The 14,242-nt window shown below is 39.2% G+C and overlaps 1 protein-coding gene across 1 annotated transcript; it reads right to left on the bottom strand.

Annotated features, from left to right (window-relative positions):
- Window positions 1-4,741: 4,741 nt before the first annotated feature.
- On the bottom strand, window positions 4,742-11,372 carry LOC145551702 (uncharacterized). Its single transcript, XM_081607177.1, has 2 exons — window positions 11,112-11,372; window positions 4,742-7,867 (listed from the first exon to the last, which is right to left on the bottom strand). The coding sequence occupies exons 1-2, from the start codon at window positions 11,173-11,175 to the stop codon at window positions 6,561-6,563; spliced, it is 1,371 nt and encodes a 456-aa protein (XP_081463303.1). The 5' UTR covers window positions 11,176-11,372; the 3' UTR covers window positions 4,742-6,560.
- Window positions 11,373-14,242: the final 2,870 nt, after the last annotated feature.

The following is a 14,242-nucleotide window of genomic DNA, read 5'->3' as shown; positions in this document are numbered from 1 at the left end:
TCATAGTTCTCTTTTTGTTTCAGTTTGAGCTCAGTTTGCTTTCCCATCCACTGTTTCGTGTTAGTCTTCAGTGATAGGTGTGGCAGCGTTGTGCGCAGCTTGTGACCCATGAGGAGCTCAGCTGGGGAGAGTCCGCATGCCAGTGGCGCGGTGCGGTAGCTCAGCAATGCAAGGTAAGGGTCAGATCCACTGTCACTTGACTTCTTTAACAGCCTCTTGATGATCTGGACACCCTTTTCAGCTTTCCCGTTCCCTTGTGGATGCAGTGGACTGGACGTGATATGTTGAAACCTATAGTCTTGTGAAAACTGCCTGAATTCTCTGCAGTTGTACTGTGGTCCATTGTCACTAACGACAACTAAAGGAATCCCATGCCTGGAGAAAACGCTTTTCATGTGAGTAATTACTCCGGCAGCTGATGTGTTAAAAGGCTGGGCTATCTCTGGGTAGTCAGAGTGATAATCTATCATCACAAGATAGTCTTTACCATTCAGGTGGCATAAGTCAGTTCCCACTTTTTGCCAGGGTCCTGTGGGTACATCTGTGACCAGCATGGGCTCTTTTGTCTGTTTATAGTGATGTTTAAGGCACGTGGTACATTTGGATATCATGTTATCATTGTCATTATTGATCCCCGGCCAGTACACTGCCTCTCTGGCTCTTCTACATTTCTCAATTCCGAGGCGTCCCTCATGAATGCGGCGCAGCATGTCTTGTCTCATTGACTGTGGGATCACCATTCTATTGTGTCAGAGCACCAGGCCCTTTACCACACTCAGGTCAGCTCTGACTGGATAATATTGTGGACAGCTGCCCTTCTTCCAGCCATTGTTTAGGTTGTCCATCACTCTCTTGAGAGTGGTGTCTTTTTGTGTTTCCTGTATTATCTTTTTCAGCATGACATCAGACACTGGCAGACTTGACATCACTGTGTCCACATGTACTTTAACATCGGTAGCACTGGATGAAACTTTGGCATCAGTGTCAGATAAGGAAGCCCTTGACAGTGTATCGGCCACAACTATGTACTTTCCTGGCGTGTAAACAAGCTCAAAATCATATCTTTGCAGCTTCATCATAAGTCGTTGGATTTGAGGAGACATCTCATTCAGGTTTTTTTTTTTTATTATTGAAATGAGCGGTTTGTGATCTGTTTCCATAGTAAAGGTGTGTAGTCCATATACGTAGCCGTGAAACTTTTCACACCCATAAACTAGCCCCAGAGTCTCTTTCTCTATTTGAGCATATCGTTGCTCCATGTCCGTCATTGTTCTGGAGGCATAGGCCACAGGTTGCCAGGTGTCACCAACTGATTCCAATAACACGGCACCTAAGCCCTCCTTTGAGGCATCAGTTGAGATTTTTGTCTTTCTTGCAGGATCAAAGAAGGTCAGAACTGGCTCGGTAGATAACGTTTGCTTTAGCAAGTTCCACTCTTTGTTATGTTTCTCTGTCCACTCAAACTCGATTTCTTTTTTAAGCAATTCTCTCATGCATGTTGTTTTGGATGACAGATTTGGAATGAATTTGCTCAAAAAATTGATCATCCCTAGAGCTCTCAATACACCTTTCTTATCTGTGGGGTGTGGCATCTCCTGGATGGCTTGCACTTTTGAGTACAGAGGATCCACACCCTCTCCTGATATCTTGTCGCCCAAGAAGACAACCAACCTCCCTGACCCCAAACTGGCACTTCTCTTTATTAAGCTTCAGCTCGCTCTCCCGGACCCTCTGTAAAAGCCTAGTAAGTCTTTCGTCATGTTCCTGTCGTGTTTTTCCCCACACCACTATGTCATCAATGTAGACTCTTGTGCCTACCAGCCTCTGTTATTCGCTCAACTGCCTTTTGAAAAATCTCTGGTGCTGATTTAATACCAAATGGCAGCCTGAGAAAACAATACCTTCCAAACGGGGTGTTAAAGGTGCATAGTTTGCTGCTTTCAGCATCCAACTTTATTTGCCAAAAACCCTGCGAGGCATCTAGTTTGCTAAAATATTGAGCGCCTGCCATCTCGCTGATGATCTCCTCTCTCTTAGGAATCTGATCATGTTCTCTCTTAATATTTTCATTGAGATCTTTGGGGTCTAAGCAAACTCGTAACTGCCCATTTGGCTTTTTGACACAGGTGATTGAATTTACCCAGTATGTGGGTTGTTCCACTTGCTCAATGACCCCTAGTTGTGTCATCCTGTCCAGCTCTTTTTTAAGACTGGCCCGTGGTGCAACTGGCACTCTCCTTGGGGCATGCACAACGGGCTTAGCGTCACTCTTCAGTTGTATTTTATATGTGAATGGCAGGGTGCCCTGTCCTTCGAAGATGCCTGGGAATCTATCTACAATGTTATACACCCCTGCACCTTGTTCGGTCACATCCACAGTGTCTTTGTTGAGCCGATATATTCTCCTGACCAAACCCAGATCCTCACAGGCTTTGTCTCCCAGTAGTGACTGTCCCTTAGGCACTACCACAAACATATTGTGCACATTACCCTTTATATTCACTTCAAGTCTGCACACGCCTTCTGTTTCTATGCTTTGCTGGTTATATGCCCTGAGTGCAACTGTATTTTTTCTTATCTTAGGTTTCTCTTTAAGCTCTCTAAGGTCATTAACGTTTATAATATTCGCCTTTGCCCCAGTATCAAGCTGAAATGAGATCAGTGTCCCATTTACCACAAGTGGTGCCACCCATTTATCTCTTTTATCTGCGTTCCCAACATCAATGTTCTTTGTTGATGGATCCATTCCATCTTCCTTGTTGACCATACTGATAAAAAGTGAACCCCTATCATCACTTTGGTCATCACCATCATTTTCATCCTGAACAGTATGTACGTTTTTATCTTTAGACATACACATTCTGGCAAAATGATGTAACCCTCTGCATTTTGAACATGCTTTTCCGAAAGCTGGACATTGTCTCGGTTTATGATCACTTCCACATCTTTTGCAGCTGAACATGCCATCATTCTTGTTCCTATTCTTGAACTTAGCTGTGCGCTTCTCTTTGATGGAGACCGCGTCCACTGCCTCGCACAGCTGACTAGCCGCTGCCGCGCCTTGCTCTCTTTCGGCGAATGTCTTTGCATGTTCTCCTGCCAACTCACTGGCTTGACAAATTTTTACTGCCGTTTCCAGTGTAAGATCACTTTCTCTCAAAAGCTTTTCTCTTGTCTTTATATCCTGTTGAGGAAAAATGACTATTTTTAGTGTTTAACACAGTTTAAACCTTTTAGAACGAATTTCTTAAGTTTGAACAGGTTTGTGTTAGTGATTTAAAACCCGAAGAATTATTAAGTATTTAAAGTACAAAGGAGAATAGAGGATCTGCAAGAGAATTTCGGCTCAGACCCCTGGGGTCTTATCATTAAAGACAGGCGGTCATAAATTAACATATGCAGGAAGGTGGAGGACAGTATCACTTGAATTACTCTGAGAAAGGGAACTTTGGTCGGGTTCACGTAACCAGGATGAGAAGTCTTCCAAAACTAACATCTGACATGGTGAAAAAAAAACTGAATATAACATAAAATGTTTTAAATCACTAACATTTAATTTGTAAGACATTTTTGTTAGTTATTAATAACATGTTTTGACTGAAAATTCTATTATCCTGTTTTAGAATTAATTTAGTTAATGATGAATGTATTTGAAATTGTATTATTTCTGACTATATTAGAATCACATGAAAATGTTTTGTTTAGTATTAGAAAATACTTAGGTTAATGGTGAATGAATGTCTTAATTCTTATTTGTTTCCAACTCCTAATTAGAAACATGAATTGTACTTCATTATTTTCTGTTTATTATCTATTGCTTTTGGTTTGATATCAGGACTAAACTTTGGAGATGCTGAGTGCAGAAGAACAAATTGGGTTTCTGGAGAACTTTTCATTGAATTAAAAGTACAGTATTAAAGGTTTGTTCCTGGCAGAGCAGAAGAGAAACCAGAATTTCACAGCTACCTGTGAGGTTCCTGCATTTGTTTCTCTTTGTCCAGATGGCTGTAGAGCCACAGGAGGCCGGATAGTGTTAAGAAAATACATTTAAAATAAGTTAGTTTTAGAATTTATCATGACTTGATTGAAATACCATAATTATAGTTTTAAAATTTATAACATAGTCTGACCTATTGATCTATATTTTACTGTAGTTAAATCAGATGGTTTGCCAAAATCTCCGATCTGCTCTTTGTCTGTTGGGAAACAATCAGTAGGAAGTTCCAGCTTTTCACACTGATCTGTGAAAGCCATAAACCACCATGAATTCGGAGAGTCTGCTTCTACCTTATTTAACAAAAGGTGTTTGATCTTGTGAACAAATTGCGGGACTTCTTCTAAATTCAAAAAGGGCCAGAGATGCCTTCCAATTGGTCAAGTAGAGATACGCCTTATTTGAATACATTAAAGAGGAAAAAACACCTACAGATATAAAAGTTTGTGCACAAGGGAAACAATTTAGAAAAAGCTGATTTATTTTACTTCTACACCAGGACTTTCTTCAAGGACGTCCTTGATATTTCTTTGTCTTCTTGTCTCAGGTAACAATGTTTGTATCTGTGTTTCTTCAGTTTCTTGTACTATCTTATGATAGTCTTCTGATTATGATATCTTATGATAGTCTTCTATCTTCTGATTGGATTAAATTCTGTAATTCTGTGACGTCAACACGCATTGTTGTGTTTTTGTCCCCACACGTGGCCACGCGAGAGAACCCGGGATCAAAAGGAAGAATCAGAGCCAGAGTTTTGCTAAATTTAATTGTAATATAAAAATTCTTCCTTAACAATCCTTAGTGCCAAACACTATCTGGTCGCGGATCAGTGAGTCCCTCAGTACTCCAAAATTACACGATGCAGCTTTTATTTTTAACACTGTCAGGTAGCTATCAAACGATTCATCTTGCTGCTGCACTCTGGATCGAAACACGTACCGTTCAAATGTTGCGTTCTTTTTCGACAAGCAGTGTCCGTCAAACTTCTGCAGGACCACATCCAACTTGTTTTCCTCCTCGGTCTCAAACGTGAAGGTGTTGTAAACTTCCAGCGCTTCCGGGCCGGCAATTGTGAGCAACATGGCTATCTTCCTTTCATCCGGCTTGGCGTTCAGTCCCACTGCAGACACGTAGAGCTGGAACCGTTGCTTGAATGCTCTCCAGTTAGCATCCACGTTCCCTGTTAGCTTTAACGGCTCCGGCGGCTTCATTGCATTCATAGTCGCGTAGGGCTCCTAACTGATGTCTACGTTAAAGAAAAAGTACCCCACTCCTGGTACCATGTAATGTTTGTACTTTTGTACATAAAGGAGGTCAAGTCTTTTAAAGTAATGTGTTTTATTAACTTACAGCTGCAGTCATTGTTACACTGTTTTTTACGTCTCTTTTTCTATCTCCCTTCCTCGTGTCCTCACTCCCAACGATCCTCTTGCATCACCACCTAGTGGTGCGGCATATCATTACAATAATGACTGTTACAAGGTGGAGCTTGATTTGGGGCGAGATGCTGACTTCAGTTCAGAAATTCAACATTTGAACACAAAGACTGAAATTATGGAGCAAGAGGCAACCAAACAACTTGTGGGGATGGGACTTCGTACACCTTTGTCTCCTGAACTGACCGCCTTCCACATTATTCTGGTGGCTCTGGGAATTGTGGGTAATATCACTGTGTTTGGAGTCATTGGAAAGAGTGTGATGGTGGAGCGCATCACGAGACATTACTCTGACACTAATGTTAATTTGGCCGTATCCAACCTCATGGTGTCTTTTATCAGGAGAACATACTGCTCATCATTTCAGACCTGGGCTTCAATGTATAAACTATTTTCAAAAACACCAAATATGTTGATTAAAAAAAAGTAAACTCAAAAAATGCATTGGAAGCAACTCATGGGAAATGTATTTGTTGAACTCGATCTTATGTTGCACATGCAGTTAAAGTCAAAGGTTTAGAAGGGGGAAAAGTGATGGCAATTCTAGGGGCCCTCTACAATTTAATTATTTTTTGTTCACAGAAATAAAATTTAAAAAAATCAGGGCCCTGTCAATTACAAAATTAATCATATTGTATTTTCAAAGATTGTTTTTAGAAGTAAAAATTGAATGTTCCCACTCCCAGTTCAAAAAACACATCCAAATTTTCCGAACCCCAAATCTGGGTTAAATGGTTCGTTCCCGCTTGCGCTTCAGAGTGACGCTGTTAGCAGCAGTCAGTGGAAAACACGAATGTTTGTGGCAGTTACTGTGCTGCTAAGAAAAGTTAGAAAATCAGGTTTTCAAAAAAAAGAGAGGGACAGAGAGAAAAAGGCAAGTGTGTCATTTATAATCCAGTTTTCTCAGAGAGGTGGGTAGACTGTGTGAGATTGTCAACCACTTAGCATAATTAGCTTAGCTACAGACTACTGTTTTCTTACTTTTCATTTTCACTTAATGAGTTAAGGAAAATTATTACCAACATATTCATATATTTTACTTGGCTTTTCACCAGTATGAATTCGCATGTGCCAAGTTGATACATGTTTGTGACTAAAACTTTTCCACAATTCACACATGAAAACGACTTCTAACCAGTGTGAATCATCATGTGCTGAGTTAAATTCCGTTTTCGACTAAAAGTCTTTCCACAGTTCCCGCATATAAACGGCTTTTCACCAGTGTGAATCATCATGTGCCGAGTTAAATGCTTTTTCTGACCAAAACTTTTTCCACAGTTCACACATGAAAACGGCTTTTCACCAGTGTGACTCATCATGTGCTGAGTTAAATTCGTTTTTTGACTAAATATTTTTCCACAGTTCCCGCATGAAAACGGCTTTTCACCAGTGTGAATCATCATGTGCTGAGTTAAGTTCCGTTTTTGACTAAATATTTTTCCACAGTTCCCGCATGAAAATGGCTTTTCACTAGTGTGAATTATCATGTGCTGAGTTAAATTCCGTTTTTGACTAAAACTTTTTCCACAGTTCCCGCATGAAAACGGCTTTTCACCAGTGTGAACCATCATGTGCCGAGTTAAAAGCTGTTTGTAACTAAAACACTTTCCACAGTTTCCGCATGAAAACGGCTTTTCACCAGTGTGAACCATCATGTGCCGAGTTAAAAGCTGTTTGCAACTAAAACTCTTTTCACAATTCCCACATGAAAACGGCTTTTCACCAGTGTGAATCATCATGTGCTGAGTTAAACTAACCTTTTGACTAAAACTTTTTCCACAGTTCGCACATGGAAACGGCTTTTCACCAGTGTGAGTTCTAATATGACTATTGAGAGCAGTTTTGCCAGAGAAACCTTTTTCACAGATGACACATGAGAAAGGTTTGCTTCTTTCCTGATTTTGGTTCTCAGCTTCAGCAGGTTCCTGGAAGATGATTTGGTTCACGTTTGGTTCTGATTCAGTTTGGTATGTTTGCTCATCAGCAGGAAACACCATGCAGGTATCAGTCTCCTGTTTTAATTCAATCTGTTCTTCACCCTGACTGCAGTAAACTTCTTTCTCTTCCACTTTTATCTGCTGGTGTTTTAGATCCTCCTGCTCTTCTTTTATCTGCTGGTGTTTTAGATCCTCCTGCTCTTCTTTTATCTGCTGGTGTTTTAGATCCTCCTGCTCCTCTTTTATCTGCTGGTGTTTTAGATCCTCCTGCTCTTCTTTTATCTGCTGGTGTTTTAGATCCTCCTGCTCTTCTTTTATCTGCTGATGTTTTAGATCCTCCTGCTCTTCTTTTATCTGCTGGTGTTTTAGATCCTCCTGCTCTTCTTTTATCTGATGATCTTCTGGCTCTTCCTGGTCTTGTTTTCCCTTCAGAGGTTCTAACTCCTCCTGATCCAGAGTGCATCTCCTCGGCTGGTGATGAACGTTACACTGCAGGGAATCTGGAGAAGAAAACAGAGAAAAAAAGTTATTGTTAACTTTTCTGAGGTAAACAGGAGAAATTGTTCATTGTTTAAGACAGAAATTAACAAAAAAAGCACCTAAAAATTCAAGAGCGTAGACAGAGATACAGATCAGTCGACATCTCTAGCTGACATTTGGAGAATTCTCAAATGAACGGATTTTTGAAAAATATTTTAAGTGTATTACATCAAAATATTTATTTGTATTACTTTAAATTATATTAAATTAAATTTTTGTCCACTTTATATGTTTGGGGTTTATTTACAAACATGAGTCTATTTGAAGGTTAATAGTTGTTTAGTTTTTGTTCCTTTGTTATTTACTTTTCTAAGTTAGACAGGAAAAACTGTGGGTCCATTTTCTGTAAGTATAGGGACTGGTATCGGACCAGCATGCACTGGGTTGGGCCTGTGGGTTTTGACCAGAGCAGGAGAGGAAACAATGGCTCAAGGTGAATAAATGTCCGCATAATTTTGAGTCACTATCTACTAAACTGTCTAATATTTTATTGACTAATATTTTGTTTTTACAGTAAATAAAAAAATGCAATTTAAATAAAAAGAGAATGGATTAATTTTGTGGACAACTGATCTATATTTTTAACTTTGAGAGCTTTTCCTTCTCTGTGCTGCATCAGCTGCTGAGCTCAGCCTATATCAGATAAACCAACAGCCCCTCTGCAACGGTCACTTTACCCCAGCTATGGGAAATGGTAAAAGTCAAAGATATGTGGAACCAGTAAACTGTCAACCATCAATACATTTTAGAATAATAATAAGACAAGCATACTGTTACAATTATTACAATAGTTTAATCCTATGAACAAGTGTTTGCTGTTTCTTTCTCTGTGCTGCACTCGGCTTGTATCAGAAAACCCAGCAGTCTGTCTCAAACAGCCACTTTAAGCTGTTGCTTATTAAAAACAGTCAAGGAAATCTGGTTCTACTGTTCCCTAACTCAACAAGTATTTACTAAGCCATCAAACATGTACAAAATTATTAATATTAGTACATGTTCATAATTTTAAATTAAGTTACAATTGCTTACCATGTCTTTAGTTTTTTTTCTGTCAGGTAGTTTTCTATTTATCATTTTAAACTCCTCTCCTATCTAGATAAATAAAAGAAAAACACCATAGCACTAGCAAACAATTAAAGAACATACTTTTTTCATAGAAATTAGGAAAGAGCACAAGAATGACAGGACTGAGTGGAAGTTTGATATCTTTGCCTCTAGTCAAACCTGACCCCATATAAAAATAAATGTGTAATTAAAGATTAGCTTTGTGCATTTCATTGTAAACCAAAATGAACCAGCTTTAAAAAATATCTTGTTCATGTGTGTTAAACACACAGGAGATAAAAGTCCATTATTTAATATTAGTTTATGGAAAATTATTTCAATATTTGGTTTTTTTCTGTGACTGAAACAAGCCGTATACCTGACCTATATGTTTATGCTACAACTTCAAATACCTGCACAAGACATATGAGGAACATTTTTATCATCCTCTCTGATTATGCACCGAGGCAGACACAGCAAAACAATAAAATAAATTAAAAATGCATTGCCCGTGCTGTTAGTGATTCTATTCAATCGTTCAACCTTATTCTTCCTCAATACCTTTCCTAAAACCCATTTAGTACCATCTATGGTTCAATTACTGGTTGCCATCTTCAAAACACCACGGCAAGAACATGCATGCAGTTATGAACCATCATCAAGTGTTGTAGGAAATGAACCTCCCTGGAAGGAGAAAAGTTGGAAAGAAAAACAGAAAAACAAAAGAAAACAGGAAAACATCACCACAGAAGCATATCCACTCAGACCTGGTCTCCAAATGCAATTCTGAAGCAAAAACTGCATCAGTAGATCCACAAGTCCACCACAATTTTCAGATGTTGTTTTTTTCTAATCCTTAACTTTATAAGCCATGTGTCCCATATAATTGTCAATCTATTGGAAAATGGAATATATTAAAATATGTGGTCATTTACTTTCTTACATTTATTACGCTCCTGCACTGTACATTCTTTTTTCTCTCTAGTTTTATGTCTGAAGGTTTTAGCACTTTGAATTCTCTCGTTACTGAAATCAGTACAAAGTTTCAAAAAGGAACATTTTTCATTTTCATATTGTTTTCCTGTAAGCTAACAAGTGAACCATTCTTTATAAAAAATCCCTTTAATGAATATGTCATCACCAACAGTTTACTTCATTAGGATGCAAAGGTGATTGGGCAGTTTAGCTGAAATGTTAATTTAGTCGATTTTTAAATTACCTCAGAGGCAGGACTTTGCTTACTCTAACCTCTAATGACCACCAGCAACTTCCTTCTGCTTTATCTAATGTAGTTTTGCATCGGTGAATAAGAACATGGTCAAGGATGTACTAGCAGCCAGACCCGAGCCATACAGGACACAACTTTTCTTCCGTTACCTTCTCCCTATTGCAAGTAATTTTTTTTTAAGTAGTTGACAGTCTTTTTTTTTTTTGCTCGCAATATGTGATCACAGTAAGTCAGAACACAAGCATTCTGCTAACAAAGTATTTTTTTCCCTACTAAAATCAAATTCAAATCATCTATGTTGTGAATTCGTGCTGTTAAATTCTGTGCTGTGAATCAAAAGATAGGACAAAAAAACCCAACAAGACCTGCAAGATATGTTTTTGACAACGTTGATTGAGTTTTAACTCTGTCTGCTAGGAAGGGTCAGTGAACATTTTGTTTATTTTCAATTGCATCCGTTTGGCTTTCCACAAGAATTGTTTGTTGTCCTCAACTTGATGAAGTATGGAATGAGTTAATCATGGAAATCAAGGAAAGTTCAAACAGCAGTAGGTGTCAGGTTACGTTGTGTTGCATTCAATGTTGTCGGAAAAAACTTTAGCCTCGTATTTGGACTGAAGAAAATCGCAACTAAAATTTATTTATTACAAATATTAATTTTACAACTAACACTACTGTTCTTTTATGTTGCTTGCTTTACTAACCTTGCGCTGCATTGTTCACATTTCTGCTGTTTTCAAAAGTAAATCTCAGTAATTAAAGAAAAAGAGCCATAAAAAAGGTAATTGGCTCCATTTTCTCTCTACGTAAATAAGCCATTCTCATAGTGTAATTGTGACGTCTGCGTTCATTTACTCGTTAAAAAACCCCCAATGATCTTCATACAGAACGGTGCAAACATTAACCTTCATCCAAACGTTGGTGTTTCCTACCTATCCGGTGTAAGATTATCTGGGGAGTCCGGGAGAAATCAAGCAGTCTGCGCTGATCATCCATCTCTTCCTCCGACTTGACGATGATTTCTTTAAACTCTGTGAATGTTTCTTCAGCAGCAGTTAACTGCTCGTTGATAAACTCGTTAAAGCGAAACTGAAGATATATTTTTAGAGAAACACGCTCCCTCGTCTTTGTCTTCTTCTTCCTCCTCCTTCTTCTTCTCTTCTTTGGGATTTCATGACTGTCTGCATTCGACCCGTTGCGTTACCGCCACCTTGCGGATCATACGATCATCACATCTAAAGATTTATGCAGTGCCACTTCTCTTCCAAAAACGTTAAATCTTTTCTTAAACTTTATCTAAATTAAACAAATACAATATTAAAATTCTAGTTTTCCACAAACCCAAAGTTAATATTGTCTTCTGATTCGTATCTCCTACATCCCACCACAAGTTTCACAGTTTCTTCACTACACTAGATAATAAACCTTTCCTATAGTATCCGTATATCCACAATAAGCGCTACTGCTGTTCGGAGTTACCGCTGGTTGTCGTCCATCCTGTGGCTTATTGAGAGCCGACCAGCACCGGCTTGTACACTTAATTGTGCGGTGCTGGTGGTCGAGTGTAAAGGACTTTTAACAATTTTATCCATTAGAATTTTCTACCAGTATTTTAATAATAGTTTGTATTTATCTACTTTTTTATAGCTCTGAGAATTTAAGGCGATGAGTTTGGCCTAGATGGTGACGCCCCCTTTTGCTGAGGCTGTCCGTGATCAACATAAATCGATGGAGGAAAATCCAACGAGTGTTTTTGACGTCATGGGTGTTTGTGGTGATTTCTTTGCTCGGGAGCCTCTGATCCAGGACCTGTCAGCACCTACCGCCAAGCTTCGGCTAATGACCTTAGTTTTTCTTCATATCTTTGTGGTTGGATGGTGTTCCACCCTCCCCCACTCTGTGCACCGGGCACCGTTGATTGGTGGGCGGGGCAAACGCCTTTATAGTTGGGCGGGCCGCTGCGAGGTGCGTGCGTCTTTGTTTTTCCCACTGTTGCTACGGTAGGCGGCTACATGTTGGCTTGTGGGTTTTTTCGACTCGTCTGCGATCGTAAGTGGCAGTTTTGCTATCCGTGGCTGGGATAATGGTTGGTTTTTGGGTGCTACACCTGTCTTGCGTTTCTGCAGTGTTGCTCTGATGGCGTTGCCGGCTGCAGCTGGGGGTTGCTGTGGCGTGCGGCTTCCGTCTGGTCCTCACCTGCTGACCCGCTTCCTCCCGGGTTAGGCTGTGTTTCCACCCCTGGGTAAGCTACCTGCTATTTAGCTTTTGATTTGTTTTATCTGAATCCACTGTTAATAGGTTTTCTGTTTCAGGCAACTGATTGTTTGGAGTTGCAGCGCTTTGGACGCTCTGCTGTCTTGTCTTGTCTTGGAGTTGTTTGGTTGGGCCGCACTCAACTAAACCTGTTGCGGATTGACCAGGCTGTGTGGGCGGGGCGTTACTCCTCTGGCCCCATAGAAGGGTATTTGGAAGCGATGTCAACGATTTGTTCCACTGTTTTCTTTTATAGTTTTGTGATTGAAGTTACTAATTTGTTTCTTTTTGTTTTTTTGATTTACCAATTTCTTTTGCATTGCATGTTATTTTGGAATAATTGAACTTGTCTGTCCTTTTTCCTTTTGTTCCAGGGACCGAGTAGTGGGCTTGAAGCCTCGTTTAAAAAAAAAAAAAAAAAAAAAAAAAAATGTTTTAAAGATTTGTTTAATAAAATATTGTGCACTGATGAATCTGTGTTCGGGTGCATCTTGTTACTTTTAAAAAGATCTCCACCTGCTGGTCACATCTTTCTGTGGTCCATAAAGAAGTCGAACCGTCGGGAGGTGGAACCAAGAAATACATTCTTAGTTGTGATGTCACCAGAAGGAGCAAGCCGTTTTAACATAAATTTGGTTTCGTCTGATTATCCGTAATTACATTCCAGATATCTAAAAATGCATTTTGACTAGACAAAACTAAATTTTGACTATCCGGAATGGTAATTTAAGATATCTGTATTTACATTCTGACGAGTAAGAATAATTCAAGATATCTTCAATTACATTTTGACTAGTCGAAATTCCTTTCGAGATACCTCAAATGATGTCACCGGATTCATCATGGGAAGGGTCAGATATCCATAATAATTTAAGTAATCTCGAACGTAATTATGACTAGTCAGAATTGCAATTTTAGATATCTGAAGGAAGACATTGCGTGTAAGCCCCTCTTTGTCTGTACTGAGCTGTCCAAACAATTGCCTGAACGTTCAATGGCACTGGCAGTTTTGGACAAAATTGTAAGAAAATGCCACAATATTGAAAGGGCTCTTCAGTATGGGCTATGCGGAGAGCGCGGAAATCGTGTACTTGTGGAATGCTTAAGAAATTTGCCAAGAATTTCTGATTTACTTTCTGCCGACACACACAATGGACCTTACCTTGCTCCGCCCAGAAACGGCCCTCGAAAGTACCACATGGCTGCATGTCTCGCAAACAAAGCCTCGCAGTACTTTTTAGAGTACTATAAGGCAAGTATTTGCTTCTGGGAAGACTTTGTTAGCCTCATGGAGAAATTAAATTTGTGGACGATGGGGAAAGCCCAGTGGAGGCACCGTGGATGGTCTGCAAGCAAACTCCAGTATCATTTCAAGGGTAACAGGACTGCATTCTCCTTCTGAAAGACAAAATGTTGAAATTATGACCTTTGATATAAGGTATCCAGTTTGTACTTTTAAAGACATGGAAGAAAATGTGTTAAATGTCTGTCCATGTTCCTCCTCAATCTTGTTATATTGGTGATGACAATGCATTTCTTGTTAGTAAATATAAATCAAACATTTTGAAGACGAACCATGACTAAGCATGATCATTGTAAATAGTATGTAAAAGTACGAATGTATGAAACAAATTACCAAATATATATTCACTGATAAAAGACAATTTCTATGGCAGCTTAAGAAAAAGACTTTCCAGGAAAGAGACATTTATAGCAATTGAACTGTTTTTGGTCCTGTCAGTCATTTAAAAAACCTGCTTCTATACTCAAACTATGATTGTTTCTTTTTGGACAGTGGTGATAAATTGGC

This window comes from Poecilia reticulata, chromosome 5 (assembly GCF_904066995.2).
Source record: "Poecilia reticulata chromosome 5, P_reticulata-male-v2, whole genome shotgun sequence".
NCBI lineage: Eukaryota > Metazoa > Chordata > Actinopteri > Cyprinodontiformes > Poeciliidae > Poecilia > Poecilia reticulata.
This window is presented reverse-complemented; position numbering and strand designations above follow the sequence as displayed.

Coding starts and splice junctions, on each gene's coding strand:
- LOC145551702 (XM_081607177.1), bottom strand. CDS start 11,175: ATGGATGATCAGCGCAGACTGCTTGATTTCTCCCGGACTCCCCAGATA. Junction 7,868..11,111: donor GATAATCTTACACCGGATAG/GTAGGAAACACC, acceptor TTTCTTCTCCAG/ATTCCCTGCAGTGTAACGTT.